The sequence below is a fragment of the Petaurus breviceps genome, unplaced genomic scaffold (genome assembly GCF_028583685.1).
Source record: "Petaurus breviceps papuanus isolate PSGF00001 unplaced genomic scaffold, PetGlider_PUasm1.0 556, whole genome shotgun sequence".
Taxonomy (NCBI): Eukaryota; Metazoa; Chordata; class Mammalia; order Diprotodontia; family Petauridae; genus Petaurus; species Petaurus breviceps.
In genome coordinates, this window is record NW_027186374.1 from 4,212,137 (window position 1) to 4,231,641 (window position 19,505).

Genomic DNA, 19,505 nt, shown 5'->3' on the forward strand with positions numbered 1-19,505 from the left:
GGAGAAGGAAAGAACTCAGAAGTGAAAATAAAGTAAAAGAGAATTTGAAATATATGGGAAAAAAGCACAGTCTTAACTTCTACCTTACAAGCTCTGGTACACCTCATACCCTGCTTCAAACCGAATGTGACCCCCCCAAACTGGCCCTGTGTCTTCAGAAAATAGGTCAGTCTGGGCTTGATTAGTCTTAATCCTTTCACTGGCAAACCTGAGATGCACTCCCATTTCACTGGCTCCCCATTTCCTACTCTATTCCTTAGTCTAGCATTCAAGGCTATTTATACTGTGGTCTTAACTGCACCACTCCCTTGTGGAAAACCCTCAACTCTAGCCAGAAACTCTGGTTTCTAAGGTGGTAAAGAGTGAAGGAAACAGAAGACCAAAGCAAAGGCAGGATGCCACACTCCTAATTCTGCACCCAATTCCTCAAGAGGGCTACAGGGGACATTTCTACCACAATTTAAGGTTAGCCAAGCCTTTTACTGTCAGCACTGCATCTGGGCCTCAAAAGAAACTCAGAAGGAGAAATTAGAGGTGAGAAAGGAGAACTGCCTGGTTATGTGACCTGAGCCCAGCTGGAGAGACTGATGCCGGAACCCAGGTGCTCAACCCAGGAAGAACAATGCAACTCATTTGTTGCTTGGGGGGGGGAGGGGTGACACAGACAAACCACCCCACCCACACACACACAGACACACACACACACACACCCACACCCACACACACACACACAGATAGCCTTCAAATCAAAGATTCACAGGATCATGGACTGACAACCAGGAGGGATTTCAGGACCTGCTGAGTCTAAACCATTCGACCTGGACCTAATTTTGCAGATAAGGAAACTGAGACCCAGGGAGATAAGTTACCTTGCTCAAGGTCACCCAGGTAGTAGCTCCTGTTCCTTCCACTGTGCCACCCTCAAAACTCCTTGTGGCACCCCAGCCCCAGGAACAAGTCACATTTAATGTATGCAGCAATCCTATGAGGATGGTATAAGGGGTAGTACTATCCTCACCTTAAAATGTTGGAAACTGATCCTCAAGAAAGATGATAGGCTTAACAAGAATTGGGAGAGACTTTGCAACTCAACTCACGGCTGAGGAAACTGCAGTCCAGAAGGGCTGGATGGTGTAGTGAAGAAAGTACTGGAATAGAGGTGGGAAGCTCTGAGTCTGCTTCCTGCCCCAGACCATGATAAGCTGTGTGATCTCCCACAGGCCACACTACCTCTCTGGGTCTTGGCTACCTCATTAGTAAAATGGAGGAATTGCTCCTCCCTCACTAGGGTGTCACAAAGACCACATGAACTTGTCTATCAAGTACTTTGTATAATGATATGTTTGCTTATGTGTTATTAGCAGGACAGAAGCAAAACATGACCCAAAGCTCTCTTCCTGTTGTCCATTATCTTGTGTTTGCATGGGATAGAGAAATGAGAGAAAGGAATGCCATGACTGGAGAGGGGTCACTAGCGGGAGTGGCCCAGAGGAGAGGGGGATGAACCAAATGATGGGGCCCAAACAGGACCAAGAGCATGACAAGGCAACCAGAAACAGGTCCTTGGGAAGGCAAGTGGGTGATGGTCCTTCTATCATAACAGCTTTCTGAAGGACCCAAGGACAAAGCCTGCGTCAGTTCTTAGAAAGCTGGAGGAGGAGGGACGGCCTCTTAAGAAGGTAGAATGGACTTAGCAAAGGGACGGGGTAAGGTGAGGCAGGAAGCCATTGGTTTTAGAGGCGTTTTAATTTGTTCTGATAAGTCAAAGAAAAGAGGGAGCAGTGCAGTCTGGGAACTTAGGCATGGGGTGTGGGAGCAACTGAGAGAGATCATTCCAAGTTTTCCCAGGGGAGTAAGAAGAGCCCAGTATCCCCAAATGCCAGAGCTGAGAGATCTTGGAAGCATGCCATGCCATTCAAATCCAACCTGAAACCCACTAAGAAGTCCTTTTATTTCACCCTGGCAAAAGTCATACAGCCTATGCATAAGGCAGAGAGGTGGTACAGCGGGCTTAAGAGTCAGAGGACCTGAGTTCAAACCCAGCCTCAGACACTCAACAGCTGTGTGACTCTGGGCAAGGAATTTACCGGGTTTGTCTTTGTGTCCTCATCTGTGAAATGGGGATGATAGCATCTACCTCCCATGTTGTCACTAGACTCATGTGAGATAACATTTCAAAGTACTCAGCACAGTGCCTGACACATAGTAGGCAATAAACCAAAGCAGCCAGCAGCATCACCATCATCATCATCACCACCATCACCATCATCACCACCATCATCTAGTGAGGCTTCCAGGGCCCTTTAATTCCTCCCCTGCACTGGCTCCCAATAGTCAGGAAGTTTTTCTAATGTCAAGGCAAAATCTTCTTTGCAGCAAGTACCCATTTCACCCTCAGAGGGCTGAAGTCAGTTCTCGGGAGTCAAGCAGAAGGAATTTAAGTCAGTTAGCCAACCAACAAACATTTTGTAAAATGCCTACTATGTGCCAGACATTTGTTTTAGGAGCTGAGGATATGAAAGGGAAAAAATGGAGCAGTTCCTTCCCTCAAGGAGCTACATTTTAAGAGGGGACACAGCCAATGTGTGTGCACAGGGAGGTACAAATATTTCTACAGATGGAGAATACATTACTATCTAACTGGGGAAGAAAAGTGTGGGTATTAGCAGTTGGGGCAAGCATGTAAAAGGAGCTGCCTGAGCTGTGTTTTGGAAGAAATCAAAGATTCTGAGTGGAGGAGGGGAGAGGAGGGCATTGCCCTCCAGGGTCTGGCCAGGGCATGGAACAGCCTGTGGGAAGAATGGTAAGAAGGCGAGGGTGCCGCTACACAGAGTGCCTGCATGTGGGAGGCAGGGCAGGTCTGAAGTCTGGGGAGGCTGTGATGGGGATTAAATGCCACATTTTCCTGGCATACAGCAAGTGTTTAATAAGTGCTTTCATTCATACACAGACTGAAATGCTCAGAGCACATTTTTAAATTTCTGAAGTCAATTATCCAGATACCTCCAAATTCAAATTGGAATTAGTATTGGAGCCTAAACCCTGGGCTGAAGATACCACAGGTCAGACTCAGAGAAGAGAATCATGTTCCTGATTCTCCTTCACAAAAAAGTATAATGAAGGGCTAAAGTAAATATCATGCAGCTGATTCCCCACTGGCAAAACTGTGACTTGGTTCATCCTTTCTGCAAGATAACTGTAAAATTATATTTAAAAAATTAAAAAGCTATTTGCCTTTCCCCCACTGCTGGGTCTGGACCTATACGTTGCCTCAGTAAACACTTGCTATGCACTCACTATGTGCCAGGTAGCGGGCTGAGCACCGCGGACGGAAGGGCAAAGGACAATTTCACCCACAAGAATCTAGCAGTCACTTAAAAGATTCAACTAGACAAATGTGCTCATATCGTAGCATTTCTTACATTAAAAAATAAACTATACAGCCCAAAGTGTGCTGCACTGCTGAGTTTTGCATGGGAATATAATGGAATGCTAGTTTTTCATAAGGAAAGACAAATATGGAGAATTCAGGGTAAGCTGGAAAGAATTCTAGGAAGTGAGGAGAAGAAAATGAAGCCCAAACCAAGAGATGTGATGAACATAATAATGTAAATAAAATCACCAGAGAGATGCAAAGAGTCGGCCAATTTCAATGGTCAATGTGGGTACCATACTTGCAAAATCAAAAAACACTCCCTTCTTTGCAGTAAATGGGTGGTAATCTTTTTCTCCCAGTAATGTACAATGGATGTTTATTTGGAAATATCTTTCCAAAACAAGGTGTACTGGTCAAATGAAAAAAACAAACCCAACATAAAGTAGGTGACAGTTAATTTAATTCAACAGACATTTAAACACTGATGTGAAAAAGGGGTGAGAAATGCTCCAGGCCCATCTCTTATGGAGTTTCCATTGCTGGAACTCTCAGTCTCCTGGCTACTAGGGCTTGGTGGCATCTCAGATGGGGGCATGAGGCTAGCTCTCTGGTTGAGGATCATAGGATCACCTGACAAAAGAGTTTCCAAGTGCTGGGCATATTTTCTGGTTTCCAGATTTTCAAAATTAAATGCAAGTAATTCTACCACATAAATGTGTTTGTATTATTGGGGCCTTTTTGCTAACACCCTTGGAGAAGAGACTCATTGGGTTGTGAGTTTCTTGGGGTCAGGAGTCATTTTTTGCAAGGTTACTAAGAGACCTTGTAAGTGGCTGAGATCGAGCTCCAGCCCAGGTCTGGGGTCTCCAAACCTACCGCCTTGCACATTGTACCGCGGCCCTTCTCAATTCCTTACCTCATCAGGCCCAATTTAACACTTGATCCAATTTGTCTCTTTCATTTACTAAATCTTATATAGGCTATGAATGGCAATTGGCTCCAGAAAGTGGACAAGTCCCATATCCAGGAAGAAAGTGAGTTTTTCTCACACCATCTAAGCATGTGAGGATAAAGGCTTGGTCCCCCTTTACAACATAAGTTAAAACTTTATCAGAAATGGTAATGCTCCCAAGGATCTGGTGTACCAGAACAGGTATAAGTGTAGAAAACAGAACATGGATTCTTTAAGTTGAAATCCATTTGTGTCCTTGGTATAAATGTGTGTGGGGATAACTTTAGTAATTGTGTCCCCACTTTTGGGTATTTCCTGACCATCTTTTCTGCTTCAGCCTCTGCCTCCTCCCTACCTCTGCAAGCTCCCATCTGGAGACCCTGGTCTTTGGAGTGGTGACCATGTGTGAATGCTCTCCAGTCATCTTCATGCCATGCTTCCCTCCCCTGGTCCCAACAGCCCCCCCCCCTTCTAATTACAGCCCTCAGAAGAGCATCCAAATCAACCCAGCCACACAAGGAAAGAACATGGCAAACACTTTGACTTTGCTGACCAAAACCGTCCTCCTGGGCCACCCCTTCCCTCTTGTGTTCTGTCTTTCCCCTGTTAAAATCTAAGCTCCTTGAGAGTAGGGACTATCTCTTCTTGCTTTTATTGGTATCTCTAGAGCTTGGCACATAGTTAAGTACTCAATAAATGCCTCTTCATTCATTCTGGACATGATTTTCATTCTCTTCACCCTTGCAGATCAGCAACTCCTACTGTGACTTACCCATGGAAGGAAGGGAGGGAGGGAAGGAAGGAAGGAAGGAAGGAAGGAAGGAAGGAAGGAAGGAAGGAAGGAAGATTTACTAAGTACCTTCGATATGTCAGGCACTTTGCTTAGAGCTTTACAAATATTATCAAGAAATAGGACCTGGACCCAGATCAACTTGACCCAAAGGTCATCCCTCTAGCTGCTGCTGCTTCTCTGTAGGCAGGCAGGAAGGTAGGTGGATCGATAGTCAGCTATAGTGAGTAACCACTTGGTTTCTACATTGGGGCAATGCCCAGGACAGGGGGTGTTTTAGCAAAGTGCATGACTAAAGCTCACCAGCTATTCTGATGAGTAAGAGGAGAGGTGTGGGCCGATAATATTCGAGCTGATTCATAGCTGCTTGCATAACCTGACTCTAGGAAAGGTGATTAATCCATGGCTGTCAACCTGCACGAAGGCCCCTGGGAGATTATTATTGTCTAGAGCCCAGTTCTCTTAAAAAACATTTTTTATCAATTAACTGAAGGAAGCCCTTGTTGACATCGTTCTGAAACCTGCCCATGCCACAAACCTGGGAGGGGGAAATTGTTCTGCTTGATGACAGACTTGGGCCCTAAACATGGCTCCAATGCCAGGCTATATGGGCTATGAGGGAGAATGGTATTGTTGAGGGTAATTCAGGGAAGGGAAGAAGAAGGAGTCTCTCAGAAGGTGGCATCTGATTCAGACTTTAAAGGATGGGAAGGATTTCGACAGGCAAATAAGAGGGGAGAGACCATTGCAGAGAAAACTGGAAGAAAAGGCACAGTCAAGGAGAGCATGCTGGCAACAGCCCTTTGTCTGGAAGATACAGAAAAGACCAGGTTGGAGAAGCAGATAATGGAGGTGGAGGAGGGCCCTGAGTGAGGAGCAGAGGGCTCCTGTGAAGGATGAAGAGCCGCTGGTCATCTTTTAAAATATCGTCACTGATAATCAGGAGATTATCCTGGCAGTAGTCAATGGATTGGAGGAGGAGATCATGGAGATGGGAGCTGCTAAGAGACTTTGAAGCAATCTAGACCCCTAGTGGTTGGGAAGTCACTGAAACAGTACGAGGGCTTGCCTAAAAAGGGGTTCAGCAGAACTTGGAACCACAAGGCCTAGTGGCAGTGTGAGGGTGAAAAGGAGGTCAAGGATAGCATTGGAGATAGGGAGCCACAGACAAGAGACTGGGCCTGCCTGACTGGCATCTGTGACTAGCACAGAAAAGCTTCTTAAGAAATGCTTATGGATTGATTATTGAATGTGCAAAGGAGTAAGTTGGAGGGAGGGGGCTAATAAACTGAATTATGGACATTTAGCTTGGGGTATTGGTGGGAAATGGAGATGGGCATTCACCTGGAGTACCTTTAGGTGATTTCATCATTTTGAGGCCTTGATGAAAGAGAATTGGGGCCTTCATCCAAACTCCAAAGAATAAGGAGGCAGCCTTGCGTAAAGATCATAATTTGGCATCTTCACATGATGGTACTCCCAGAGAAGCAGAGGGTTTGGCTGCCGAGCCAAGGACCTCAAGTAAATGATGGTATGAAAGAATACTGAATATTACCACAGGTTTTAGTCAAGGTTGAGTGAAAGAGGCCTGAGGCCTTTTGGCTGACTTAATATAGATGACCCAGATCTGTGCTGGGGACTGGCGAGGTCCCTGGAAGTATCATCATCTCTGCAGTACACTGTTTTCTGGGGCTGCTTGGGTCATTCTAATTGTTTTTACATCAGAAGACCTATTGTGAATTGCCTTGCCCCCCCCCCTTCCCCCAATGCATGCCTCCCCTCTTCTGCCTTGCATTTCCAGGCTGGCTATGTAGGTGTGGTGCTTAGAAGAATACTCAAGACTAATATATGAGAGATTTGAGACTCAGCTACAGAGATGTGGGGGACAGAAGACAAGGGGTGTGAATCCTCTTGTCAGAGGTGTAGAGCAAGAGAAATTGAGGACCCCGGGGCCTGTCCACATGCAATAGGGGACAGGAAGCTTTCTCCTTTCAGCCCTTCTCAGCTCTAGATCTGCCCTTCCAGTCTCCCCCTCAGACAGGCCTGGGTAAATCTGCCTGACATCACCCAAGTGGAAGATTCCAAGCAAGAAGGAAAGGAATGCCTTTCTGTGGCAAAGAAAAGACTGGGCCTGGGGGCTGGGAGGGAACAATGACCAGTGATAGGAGAGACTGGGATTTGGCAGCAATTGCCCAAGCAGCCCCCACAGGCAGAAGGCATGAACCAGGGAATGCAAGCCACAAGATGTTTATGTGGGCTTTGCAGGGGGTGAGAGATGGTGGAGAAGAAGAGGGCACATCAAGAAAAAAAGGGGCTAGGGAAAACAAAACAGCAGTCAACATTCCAAAGGGCCCAGGAACAGAAACTGGGATTTCATTGGTAGGGGGATGCCCTAGTGAGGAAGTTTCCAATGCAAGTTGGCACCTCCTCATTTACTTAGAGAGTTGCCTAGAGCACAAAGAAGTTAAGTGACTGGCCTAAAGTCATACCACCAGTAGCTCACAGAGGAAGGACTTGGAACTCAGATTTCCTTGGTTAGCACCATTAGATGGGATTCAGTTCAGCTACTCATGCAGCCACCGCTGCCCTGCCCCTCCAGGCCAAACTGAGGAGAGCAAAGAGAGGGACAGCAATGCTGGGGGGAGCAAGAGGGAATGACTGCAGGGGGAAAGAGTCAGGGGCATCAAGGTGGGAAGCCAGTGGAGGAATGAGAGCCCAGGAGCCTCAGGATCCTGGATGACAGGGACAAGTGGTGAAACCATGGCTGGAGCTCCAAAGGGCAGCCCTGAGTGTCTCCATTGGGGTCCCAGCCCAGAAAGTACCAGAGAGGACACAAGAACTCCCCAAGTTCTAGGGGAGGAGGGAGGATATAGAGGGGAGGGAGGTGTGGATACAGTGGAAAGGGAGCAGGGGGAGCACTTTCTATGCCCTCCATGTCTTGATTCAAATCAATCAACCAACAAACATTTATTAAGGTTTGCAATACAAACCCATGGAAACCATCCCCACTCCCAAAGAGCCAACATTCTGAGATAATCTTAGGCTAAAAAAAATAATCCCTACTGTTTAAGAAATCCTGCAAGACAGAAACATACTGTTTTTCACTTTATTTTTTCGTGTTTTTTTTTTTCCTTTGGGTCTGTTTCTTCTACAACATGACTAATGTGGAAATGTTTTACATGATTGCACATATGTAATTTCTATCAAATTGCTTATGTTTTAGGAAGGGAGGACATGATGGAGGGAGAGAGAAATTTGAAACTCAAAATAAAAAATATGTTGTGAAAACTTGTCTTTACATGTAATTGGGGAAAATATTATTTTAAAAAATTGCATAATTTTAACACATGAGAAGTGTGGTATAATGGCATTGGATGTGAAAACCAGAAGACCTGAGTTCATATCCTTCCTCAAACATGTAATAGTTCTGTGACCTTGGACAAATTAGGCTCACTGCCTCAGTTTCCTTCTCTGTAAAATATGGGGGCTTGGACTTGATGACAGCTAAGGCCCTTCCAGCTCTAGATCTATGACCCTATGGTATACACTTTTGGAGCAGAGCCTTCAATTAAGGCTGCACTTTGTCCTATCAAATGAAACACATTTTTAAGAGTCACCAAACACAAGCATTTCTTGGATTCTTTGGACCATTCAATTTTATGACTTGAAAGATGTGGTCTTAGAAAACTGGAAAGCAATTAGGAAGATGTTCTAGGTTAGACCATCACCTTCCATAACATGCCCCAAATCAGGTCCAAATGCCGATGTACTTTGTTTGTAAAAGATCCATCCACTAAAGATGAAGAGAAACCTTTGACAACCACAGGCATGAAGAAGGGCGGGGTACGTGTGTGTATGTGTGTGTGTGTGGTGTGTCTGTCTCTGTGTGTCTGTGTGATGTGTGTGTGTCTCTGTGGGGTGTCTGTCTGTGTCTGTCTGTCTCTGTGGTGTGTGTGTGGAGGCTAGGGGAGAATTTTTCACTGAATAACAAACAGCAGATCCTAAAAAGTAAAAAACAATCTGGACAGCATATAAAAAAAAATAAACTCTTGATAAATAAAAACAACACTGATCAAATCAGAGCAGAAGTGATTGTGAAGAGGGCTTTTCATAGGAAAATGTAGGTGATGTAAAAACATTTTTTTTTTAAATCAAAGGGAAGAAAATAATTTGTATCCTACCAACATCAAAGGAAAACTCTACTACGAAAGAGCCCTGATGGCCTCAGGGTATGCTGCTCTGGGGGGAGGCAACATTTTTTGAGGAAGTGTCTCAGAGGAAGTGGGGAATAGGTGACGGTTAAGAAAGCAGAGAGAGGAACCCTAAAGCTAGGATGACATCAGGAAAGAACAGTGTCACTGAAGGCAAGAAAAGAGAACATCTGGGAGAGGGCAACCGACAGTATCAGGGGCTGTGACCTGGTCAAGTTAAAGGAAGGCCAAGACATGAGATGATTATGGACTTTGATTCCTCGTCATAGGAAGATCATTGGAAGGAACTGGGACTGTTTGGCTTGGAGGAGACAAGGTGGCTTTCCTGAGTGCCTAAAGAGCTTTTATGGAGGAGGGAGCTGACTGTTCTCTTGGGTTCCAGCAGGCTTCCAGACATGGAGGCTCACACCAAAGAGACTGTTCTAGGCTGGATGGCTGGAGACCTTTCCTCCCAATGAGAACCCTTTGAGAGTGCAAAGTGAATGGAGAGGTCTGGGTCCGCCCCATCCCCCCTGCCCCCAGGTGGACGTGTTCATGTGGATGGATATGGCCAGTTTGGGGTATGATGTAGCAGGGATTCTTTTCAGGTAATGGGGAGATCAGGTGACTTCAGTTCACAAGCTCTTGCAATTAAACATAGTTCCTGAGATGTAGATGTGTTCTGACCAGGGCCAAGTATGACAGAGTTATCTGCTCTGCCTTTATTAAAGAAGCCCAAGTTTAATTCTTTGAAAAAGCTTTCTATTGACAAGATAAATCACTTAATTTTTATAGTCTCCATTTCTTCCACTGTAGGATGAGGGAGTTGGAATCTAGGGCCTTTAAGACTTCTTGTAGCTCTCAATGAATACAGCTCTGATAACTACGGCTTCACTGGAGTTGGAGAGGCAGCATGTGGAGTCTAAGGGCCTGGGTTCAAATCCCATTTCTGATACATATTAACTGTTTGACTTTGGGTGAATCCCCTTACCCCCTTGACCTTCAGTTTCATCATTCCTGCCACCTCTAGATTCATGTTTTACTGAGAATCTGTTCCACCATCGCCAGCAAAGGGCCATCCAGATTTTATGTGAAATAAGACCTCCAAGCAATGAGGTAGAAACACTCCAGAGGCAGCCAAGAGCTGACTGAGAAAGGCTTGTTCTTTAGATGCAGGTCAGTGAACTCTCAGAAACTCGCCCCCATTGCTTTGCTCAGCCCTCAGGATCCAGCAAAGCCAGAAGAATCCCTCTAGCACAAGTCAGTCTTTCAGATTCTTGAAGAGAGCTCCCAAGGCCCTCCCTCAAACTTCTCCTTCTTTGTCTTTCTTTGGATGCTCTCCAATTGATTCATATCCTCCATCAAATATGGCGACCAGAGCTGAAGGCAGCACTTCAGATAGGACCTGCCTAGGGCAAGTCCTGACAGAGCTTGGCCTCCAGCAATCCTTGGGTGGAGATTCTGGTGCCCATCTGCCACCTGCTCACAAGCTTGAGGGCCACCAAAAGGCAAAAGACCCTTCCCCATCACCTGTACCTCTCACAGCGCATACCCCTGGACTATACCCCTGGACTGCTCTTAAAGCCAAAGGCCTATCAGCATTGACCCATCATCCAACTGTCTTCCAACAAGTAAGTTACCTGCAGACTTTGGTGATTTGTAAATGTCCTATCCCCAAGTCACTGATTAAATATCAAACAATACATCAAGATCATAACCCTGTGGTCCTCCAATGGAGACATGCTTCCAGATGCAAACTGGAGAATCTCAGCTGTAAGTCAAGGAGGTGATAAGACCTGTCTTGCCAGCTCTAAATTTGAGAATATGATGTAATTAGACGTGGCCGATGGACATCTTAACTCCAGAAAGCAGCTGCCTATGGGCAAGAAGAGTCAGAGCCATCATTTGCCCCAACCAGTCTGTACCATGCTTGAATGAGAAAGGCCGACTCAGTGTTAATTATCACTGTGCATTAAAGTATGCTCCTCCCCTGCAGGGTAATTCCTCTCATCTCAGTACTCTGGCGCCAGGGACCTGGAAAGCAGCCATTCGCATGGGGTTCCAGGCCACAACAGGAAAAAGTGGGAAACTGAATTAAGAGGGCTCTTTGCTGACCAGGGTGTCGGGGTCAAGACAGACAACCTGCCCATTGCAGGGAATAAGCCTTCTGTGACCTTGGAGCAAGGGGGTGGTGGCGGCACACAACCTAAGGCATTAGGAAGGCTGGGTGCCTCGTGGGGAGGCTTTGGCAGCACCTGATCACCCCCTGCCCCATACAGCTCTTCCTTCTTACTCTTGTTTATGATTTTCACTCACTCCCTTTTCTCATTTTCCTTTTGCCTCAGTCTCCTGCTCGTGCCTCAGGACAATGACTTTCTTATCCCAACCTTCTCCTTCAATTTCCATCACAGCCCAAAGGGCCATCAAACGGTATAAAGCCTTTGACTCAGCAATACCACTCCTAGCTCTGTATCCCAAAGACGTTTTTTTTTTTTAAAAGAAAAAGGACTTCTATGTACAAAAATATTTATAATAGCTCTTTTTCAAGTGGAAAAGAATTGGAAGTTGAGGGGATGCCCATCAATTAGAGAATTGCTGAATAAGTTGTGGTACATGATTGTGACAGAATATTATTGTACTGTAAGAAGTGATAAGCAGGAAGACTTCAGAAAAACGTGGAAAGACATTATCAACTGATGCAAAGTGAAGTGAGCAGAACCAGGAGAACACTGTACACAGGAAAAGCAACATTGTACAATGATCAACTGTGAATGACAGCTATTCTCAGCAATGCAAAGATCCAAGACAATTCTGAAGGACTTATGATAAAAAAATGCTATCAACCTCCAGCAAAAGAACTGATAGAATCTGAATATAGATCAAAGCAAACTTTTTTTTACTTTATTTTTCTTAGGGTTTTTTTGGGCTGTGTTTTCTTTAACAACATGACTAATATGGAAATATGTTCTGCATGACTGCACATGTATAACCTTTATCAAATTGCTTACTGTCTCTGGGAGGGAGGAGGGGAAGGAAGGAGGAAGAGAATTTGGAACTCAAAATCATAAAAACTAAAAGTTAAAAATTGTTTTTACAAGTAACTGGAAAAAAAAATATTTTTTTAAAAATTTACATGGCAACCCCACAGCTCAGACTTCATTCCTTCTCTCTTGAATTATTGTAATCCAGTAATCAATCAACCAGCATTTATTAAACACCTACTCTGGGCCAGGCATTGTGCTAGGTATTGGGAATATGAGTACTCAGAAGTTAATACTTCCTACTCAGAAGCTTACAGTCTAATGAAAGAGCCTCCTTATTGGATTCCCTCTCCTATCCATTTTCATACAGCAACCAAATGGGTAATTCCAGGAATTCATTCATTCATTCTTTCTCTCTTCCTTCCTTCCTTCCTTTGCTCCCTTCCTTTCTCCTTCCCTCTCTACCTCCCTCCCTCCCTCCCTTCCTTCCTTCCCACACAAACTCCTCTGCCTCTTAGAAACCTTAGGGCTCCCTTCAGGGCTAGGATCAAGTGCCACCTCTTCCCCCACTTAAGGTCTTTCCAGGTTATTACTATATTTTACAGATTTTCTGTTTACTACTGGTGAATCCCTCACTGGAATATAAGCTCCCTGAAGGCAAAGCCTTTCCCTTCCTGATTTTGTATCCCAGCTTGTGGCACTCAGGAGGTGTTGGACACATGTCCAGTGACTTTCAGTGAATAGAAAGTCCAGTACTTAGATCCACAGCACTCATCTCATAGGACAGAGAGATGTAGAACTCGACATCATAGCTTCCCTGACCTTTGGAATGTCCCACATTCTCAACCAATAATGTGGCTCTGCCAATGGGGTGATCCCATTTTCCATGGTTCCTAGAATCCTAACTCCAGAGCTGGGAGGGCCTGACAAAACTGTCTAGTCTAATTCCCCTTGCATTTCAAAGGAGGAAACTGAGGCCCAGGGAACTAATTGGCTGGGAGTGACCTCAAAAGCCTAGCAGTTCAAGCCCCTCATTTTACATCTGAGGAAATTGTAGCTCAGGGAGTGAAGTGACTTGTTCAATATCACCCACACAGAAAGGTGCCTGAGGGAGAATCTGAACCCAGATCTTCTTGGTCTGGAGCAAGGAAAACGATTTCCTCCAGGTCACACTGCCTCTTTCGACCATGTTATGTTGGTGACGGATCTGCTGCTTCATGCAGTGCTAATTAACAGTGAACCAAGGGCAGGGAGGAAAAGGATTTGAAGTCCCAGCCTCAGGGTCAACCCTGATGCTGACCCCATGGTTACAAATATGGTCAGACTATCTCACCTCTCTGAGTCTCCGCTTCTTCATCTGGTAAGTAAGGAGAATGATCTTATGAGACTCTGGTGAGATGACTGGAAATGTGCACTCTTCTGAAGGAGGTTTCTGGGCCTCCTGGAAGGCTCCTCTGTCTCTGGGAGAAGGGGATCACTAGCTAGCTGCCCAATGTCAGGGCCCTAAGGCCTTGGAATTCCACTGGAAGGCTTTGGTCATGTGTTACAGTGCCTCACTGACACACTCACCAGCTTAGAAATTCCTGTCATCATTTGTTTTCAGAATGGGAGGAGGGAGCCAGTGATGGGGTGAATGGATGGAGGATAAAGAGTCAGCAAAGAGCTGGTGGCCCTTGGGACCACCCAGAATCATCTGCAGAAGTAACTGCAAACATTTAGCCTGAAGACAACTGAGGGACTCACAGGTGGCCACAAGCTTCTCTTTGAAGGCTGTCAGGCAGAAGGCTGCCTGGAGCTCCCAGAGCTGCCATCAAAGGACAATGGAGCAGCTGAGGATGAGAGGAGATTCAGGGGAGTCATGAGGCTGACTGATGGCAATCACCTACAACAGGGGTCAGGCTTGTTTAGTATGACCCCCGAGGTGGAGAGCCTGGAACAATGGGAAGAGATACAAAGCCCCATCCCTGCTGGATGGCAGGAAAACCCTCCTACCAGCAATTGTTCCAAAGCAGCAAGGAAAGCAATGGGAGTCTGGCCGACAATATTAAATGGCTCCTAGTGGGACTTCTTTAGGGGGAGGAACAGGTGGGACTCGATGGTCCTTGAGGTCCCTTCCAAATCTGATACTCTGTAGAATTAGGAGCAAAGAATGGAAGTTGTTGAGAAGTCAACACAGAACTACAGACCTAGTGTAAAAGACAAACTTCCTAACAATTTGAGCTGCCTCTCCCCCCATGAGGTCTTCAAATAGAAGCAGCATGATAGGAGGCAGGAGCCTAGAGGATGGAATAAAGGAAGTCAGAGGTTCAAACCCCACCTGTGACACTAATTGTATGACCTAGGAAAAGTGACTCAATTTGCATATCTGTAAAATGGGGACAATAATTCCTGTGGCATTTACTTCATTGAGTTGTTAGTAGGGCTGAAGGAGACAGTGTAAAATACTTCACAAACCCAGATCAATATGAGTTATTCTCTTGCTATGGAGGTGATTTTTACTCAGTGGACAGGACAACTACAGTCTAGGTCCCTCCTTACATGAGATTCTGGCATTCCCCTCCTCACCGCCCCACCCCCCACCCCCCCCCACCTCCCCAGGTCAGGCAGGATCTGTACTCTGTACATGGCACAAGTCTTAGGACACCTGAAGAAACTGCCAGGAGCCAGGAGGGTACAGTCCCGCTCATACCTCCTTTGTCCTCAGGGTATACCCACAGATCTCCCAAACAGGATGGGAAAAGCACCAATTTGGGAGATGGAGCATCCTCTAGCCTTATCCTTGGAGGGAGGCTGTGATGGTGATAAATAAAAAAATGTGGATGTGCTAGTCTGGGGAAGTGGTTCAAATCCTGGCTCCACCAATCATGACCTGACTGACTTGTCTCCCCCTTCATATTTCCTCATCTGCAGAATGAGATGACCCCAGAAGCTTCTTCCCTTCTAAGTCTAAAAAACCTTATGACACAGAGGACCTCTGAGAAGACATGGAACAACTTCTGGGCTAAGCATGATGGAAACATGAAAGCTCTTCCTTGACAACACACCTGGGGAGTGATCACCAGTCTTTGTCCAAGGATCCCCTCCCTCCCCTGGCTCCAATGCTACCCTGGGTCTGTCCTCCTTGGGAATGGCTAGCTTAGCAGATAAGGAAGCAAGCAGGAACCTTCAAATGTATGAAGACCAGGAGAGGGGAAGATACTGGGGTAGATTCCAGAGCAGGCCCCCGTGAGAGCTCTGAGTGAGCTCTTCTCAGAATCATACTTTTAAATGCACACAATAAAAAATGCATAGGAATAAAGGAACTCAATTCTGTTGAAATGCGGTTATGAGAATATCAGAATAGTTTTTTATAAACCAAATGGCAGACACCCCCCCCCCCCAGTAAAGCACTTGTGGTCTCTAGGGACAGAGAGGGGTCCAGCCCCTGGATGATGCCCCTACAAATGGTGCTGTCCCGCCTGCATCCCTTTTCGATGACTGTTACACACAGAACAGCCCTGGATTCCTCTTGGTCAATTACACTGTATTTACTTAGGATACAGCTGCGTATTTACTTTGCTTACATCATTCTATTGACTTTGCCACATCCACGTATTTGTCTACATTTGAGTACTTACTTTTATCTGGTCATGTATTTACTTATTTAACCCGATGGCTTAGGTCTTTGAAGAAAGGGACCATTTTCAGTTTTATCTCTGTGTCCCTGGCAGCTAGCAGAGGGGACACTCAAAAACCATGTTCAGTGGCCTGCTATATGACATGTAACAGTGATAGGCCCTCACCATGCTCAGTGCCCTTCTCCACACTTACCCATTCCATCCCCTGATCTAACATCCAGAGATGAGGAGAAGAAATGAGCCAGTGGCCTAACCAAGGCAGAGAACAGAGGGACTGTCACTTCCCTTGAAATGGATGCTGGTGTGCTAGCCCCAAATGGAGGCTAAGGTCACACTGGATTCCAGAGGCCTGTGGCATGGAGGACATACCCTCTCTTAGCTCCCAAACAGACTAAGCCCCTTCCTAGTGTATATGTGATGCACATAAACATCTCTTAAACCAGGACTCCCCTGTCCTGTACCATGGTCCTCAATCTTCCTGACCTCTCTGTGGCTGGAGACATTGTCCCCCCTCCCCTCCCCCCAGTTCTCCTTGACACCTTTCTTCTTTCTAGGTCTTCATGATTCCACTATCCCCTGGTTCTCCTTCTACTTGATGGACCACCTCATTTTTGTGGGCTGGACTTTCATCCAGGCCACACCTGCTGAATGTCAGGGGAGGGTGTGTGTGGTGTGTATGGTGTCTGTATGTGCTAGCATTTAAAACCCTTTCCTGCCCTGGCCTTCCTGCCTCTCCAGCCTTTCTTTTGACCTTTTCTCTTTCTCTCCTGCATATGCGGAGGTCCAGTGACACTGGCCTCCTTGCTGCTCCTCACACAAAACACTCTGTCTTCCAACTCTGGCCATTTTCACTGACTTTCTCTCCTGGCTGGAGTTCTCTCCCACCTCGTTTTCCTCTCTTGGATTTCATAGCTTCAAGACTTAGCGAAATCCTGACCTTCTACAAGGTGCCAGTCTTGACCCTCCTTAATGTCAGGGGCCTGGATGTTGGGGTTAACCTGGTCTTTCTGCAAGGGGGTCAGGGAAGACTTTCCAGCATCTCTGGGGTATTCCTGTGACCTACCCACCACAAAGCCCTAACTTGGCCTTATCAAAGACATCATCTTCTGTTCTGTCCTCACAGTCTACCTTTCTCTTAACCTGAAACCTGGGAGAGCACAAGGACCTTTGACAAAGCTGCAAGATAGGGAAGGAGGGACCAGAAATCCAACTGAAGTCCAGCCTGCCTGGCACCGGGGCAATGGAAGAAAGAAGCCTGGGGGTGAACACTTCCTGCTAAGGCTAGCCTAGAAAATCCCTGGGAGCCATGCACAGGATAACAATGCTAACAACAACACAGTGATGATGGTGATGATGATGATGATGATAAAGTAATGACCCTTTAAGGTTTGCAAAGGCCGATCACCACCTCATTTTATCCCCACAACCCCCCAGGAAGGAGGTAGATACTGCTGCTTATTATTCCTACTTTACAGATGAGGAAACTGAGGCAGGCAAGGTTAAATGTAACTATGTAACTCAGGGTCACAGAACAATTAAGTGTCTGAGGTGGGATTTCTGACCTCTATCTCTCCTCTAGCCTGTCAGGGACATGAAGCGCACTGCTGGAGAGAAGGGAGGGGAGCCCAAACTCCAAGACCAAAGCTAAGGGGAAAAGCTCCCGTGCCCAAAGGAGTCGAGGGTTAGAAGCTGCCTTTCTTCCTTGACCTGTCCTTGCACATAATGGGCATTGCCGTATGTTCTGTGCAGGTTCTCTTGTGCTGAGGAGGGAGGGGAAGAGCAGGACCCCCCCCCCCAGGCCCAGCATTCCCCTCTCCTCCTTCCCTTCTATCTCCTCCCTCCCTCCAAGAGCCAGGGCCCTTATCTGTGCATGAGTCTCCCCATGTGCCAAGGTGGCTATCAGTGGGACAAACCCAGAATCCCTCCCTACTCCAGGGCTCCGATCTCACGGTACTTCTGTCTCTAGTGGTTTGGAGGATGAACACAACAGGACAAGACTCACCAACACACTCACAGACGGGGAACTCGGCCTGAGCTCTCTTGGAGGGCGTGTCCAGCAGGTTCTTGGTGGGGGTGTCCAGGTACTTGAGTGGAGACTCCAGGAAGCCCCGGAGGTTGGGGGTGGCTGTCTGTTCCTGCTTGGTGGGCGTCTCCAGGCCCCCTTCCTCTGCCTCCAGACAGGTGGTAGAAATCACAGCTACGGAACCTGATGCCTCAATCTTCATCTGTTTTCGGGAGCGTCCAGAGAAGGGGCTGTCAGGGCGCAGGACACAGGATGCCAGGTGCTCGGGGGAGCAGGCAGGGGCTGGGGGTGCAGCTGCAAGGCCAAAGTTATCCCCGAACTCGGCTTCAAACTGTTGGAAGAGCTCCTCCAGTTTGTCGTCAGCGGGGACCAGAGGGACAGCGGGGCTGGACTGCAGGGCAGCGGCAAGGCTGGGACAAGCCATTTCCTGAGTAGGGGGCAAAAGGCTACCCCCAGAGGGACCTGGTGCAAATAATGCATGGGAGGGGGCTGGGACTGCGGGCATGGAGGGGGTGCCCCTGCAGGGAGGCAGAGGGGGAGTGGAGCCTGCCTTCGGGGCCCCGGGAGCAGGGCTCCTCAACACTTCTAGGTTGATCTGGCGGAGAGGCATGAATCGAGGGTGGGAATCCCGGACCTTGGGTCTCTTGATTTGCACTATCTTCCGAGTGACCGTCTTGAGCCCTAGGGCACGTTTCTCACCCCCCACCAAGCCACCAACCGCAGGCAGCTGTTTCTTCTTCTTTTCCTTGACTGGTTTGTCGGAGGGCCGAGGGGTCCCGGGAATTGGAGGGGCCCACCAGCCCCGGGTGGGGGGCACCGAGGAAGCCCTAGGGCAGGCACTGCCCTGGCTCTGCTCAAGGAATAGGCTTCGCTTGTGATGCAGGTGCTGTTGGAGAGTTGACTGGACTTTTCGGTGGGTATCAGGATCTGAGGGTGGAGTGGGTGCCTCCTTCCGGGGACTGGGAGCAGGGGCAGGGGGGGAGCGGGGTTCGATCTTGATCTTGGGCTTGGTGGGCAGGGCCTCGGGTCGTTTGAAAGACGATGGGATGTAGTCATTGGAGCTACCCAGAAGCTGTTCCAACTCAGCCATGGGGTCAGGGCCAGTGCGGGGAACTGGCCAGGAGGTGCAAGGTGTCACAGGCGGTGTGTCTGGGCCCCAGATCTCAGGATACTCAGTGCGAGGGGCTGCTGGAGGGAAGGCTGAACTCTCAGGAGCACAGGACTGGGGCTCTTCAGGTGGGCCCACAGGCCACGGGGAGGTCCGAAGGTAAGACTGAGGAGCTCGAAAAGGAGGATTTGGGGATAAGGCCTTGGACTGTGGGCAGGGGGATGGCTGGGGCAGGGTGGAGGAGAGCTGGGTGAGGGCTTCTATGGCAATGGCTGTCTGCAGGCTGATGTTTTTCTCCTTGGCGATGTTCAGTGCACTCTCTGAAAGGGGCAGACCATTGGGTGAGTGCAACTGGGGAGCATCAGGGCTGAGAAGAGGCCCAGGGCCCAGGGCTGGGAGGCCCGCTTCACTCGAATGGAGAGGCCCAGGAGCAGGGAGGCCCACTTCACCAGGATGGAGGGGCCCAGG

The 19,505-nt window shown here is 47.5% G+C and overlaps 1 protein-coding gene across 6 annotated transcripts in view; it reads right to left on the minus strand.

The window, feature by feature from the left end:
* TET3 (tet methylcytosine dioxygenase 3) overlaps positions 1 to 19,505 on the minus strand; it is a 136,176-nt gene that overhangs the window by 36,220 nt on the left and 80,451 nt on the right. For all 6 annotated transcript variants that reach the window (XM_069102799.1, XM_069102798.1, XM_069102803.1 and 3 more), the window contains one exon: positions 17,909 to 19,505. This exon is cut by the window's right edge. In XM_069102799.1, the coding sequence (XP_068958900.1) occupies positions 17,909 to 19,505 (1,597 nt within the window). The remainder of the gene's footprint in view (positions 1 to 17,908) is intronic.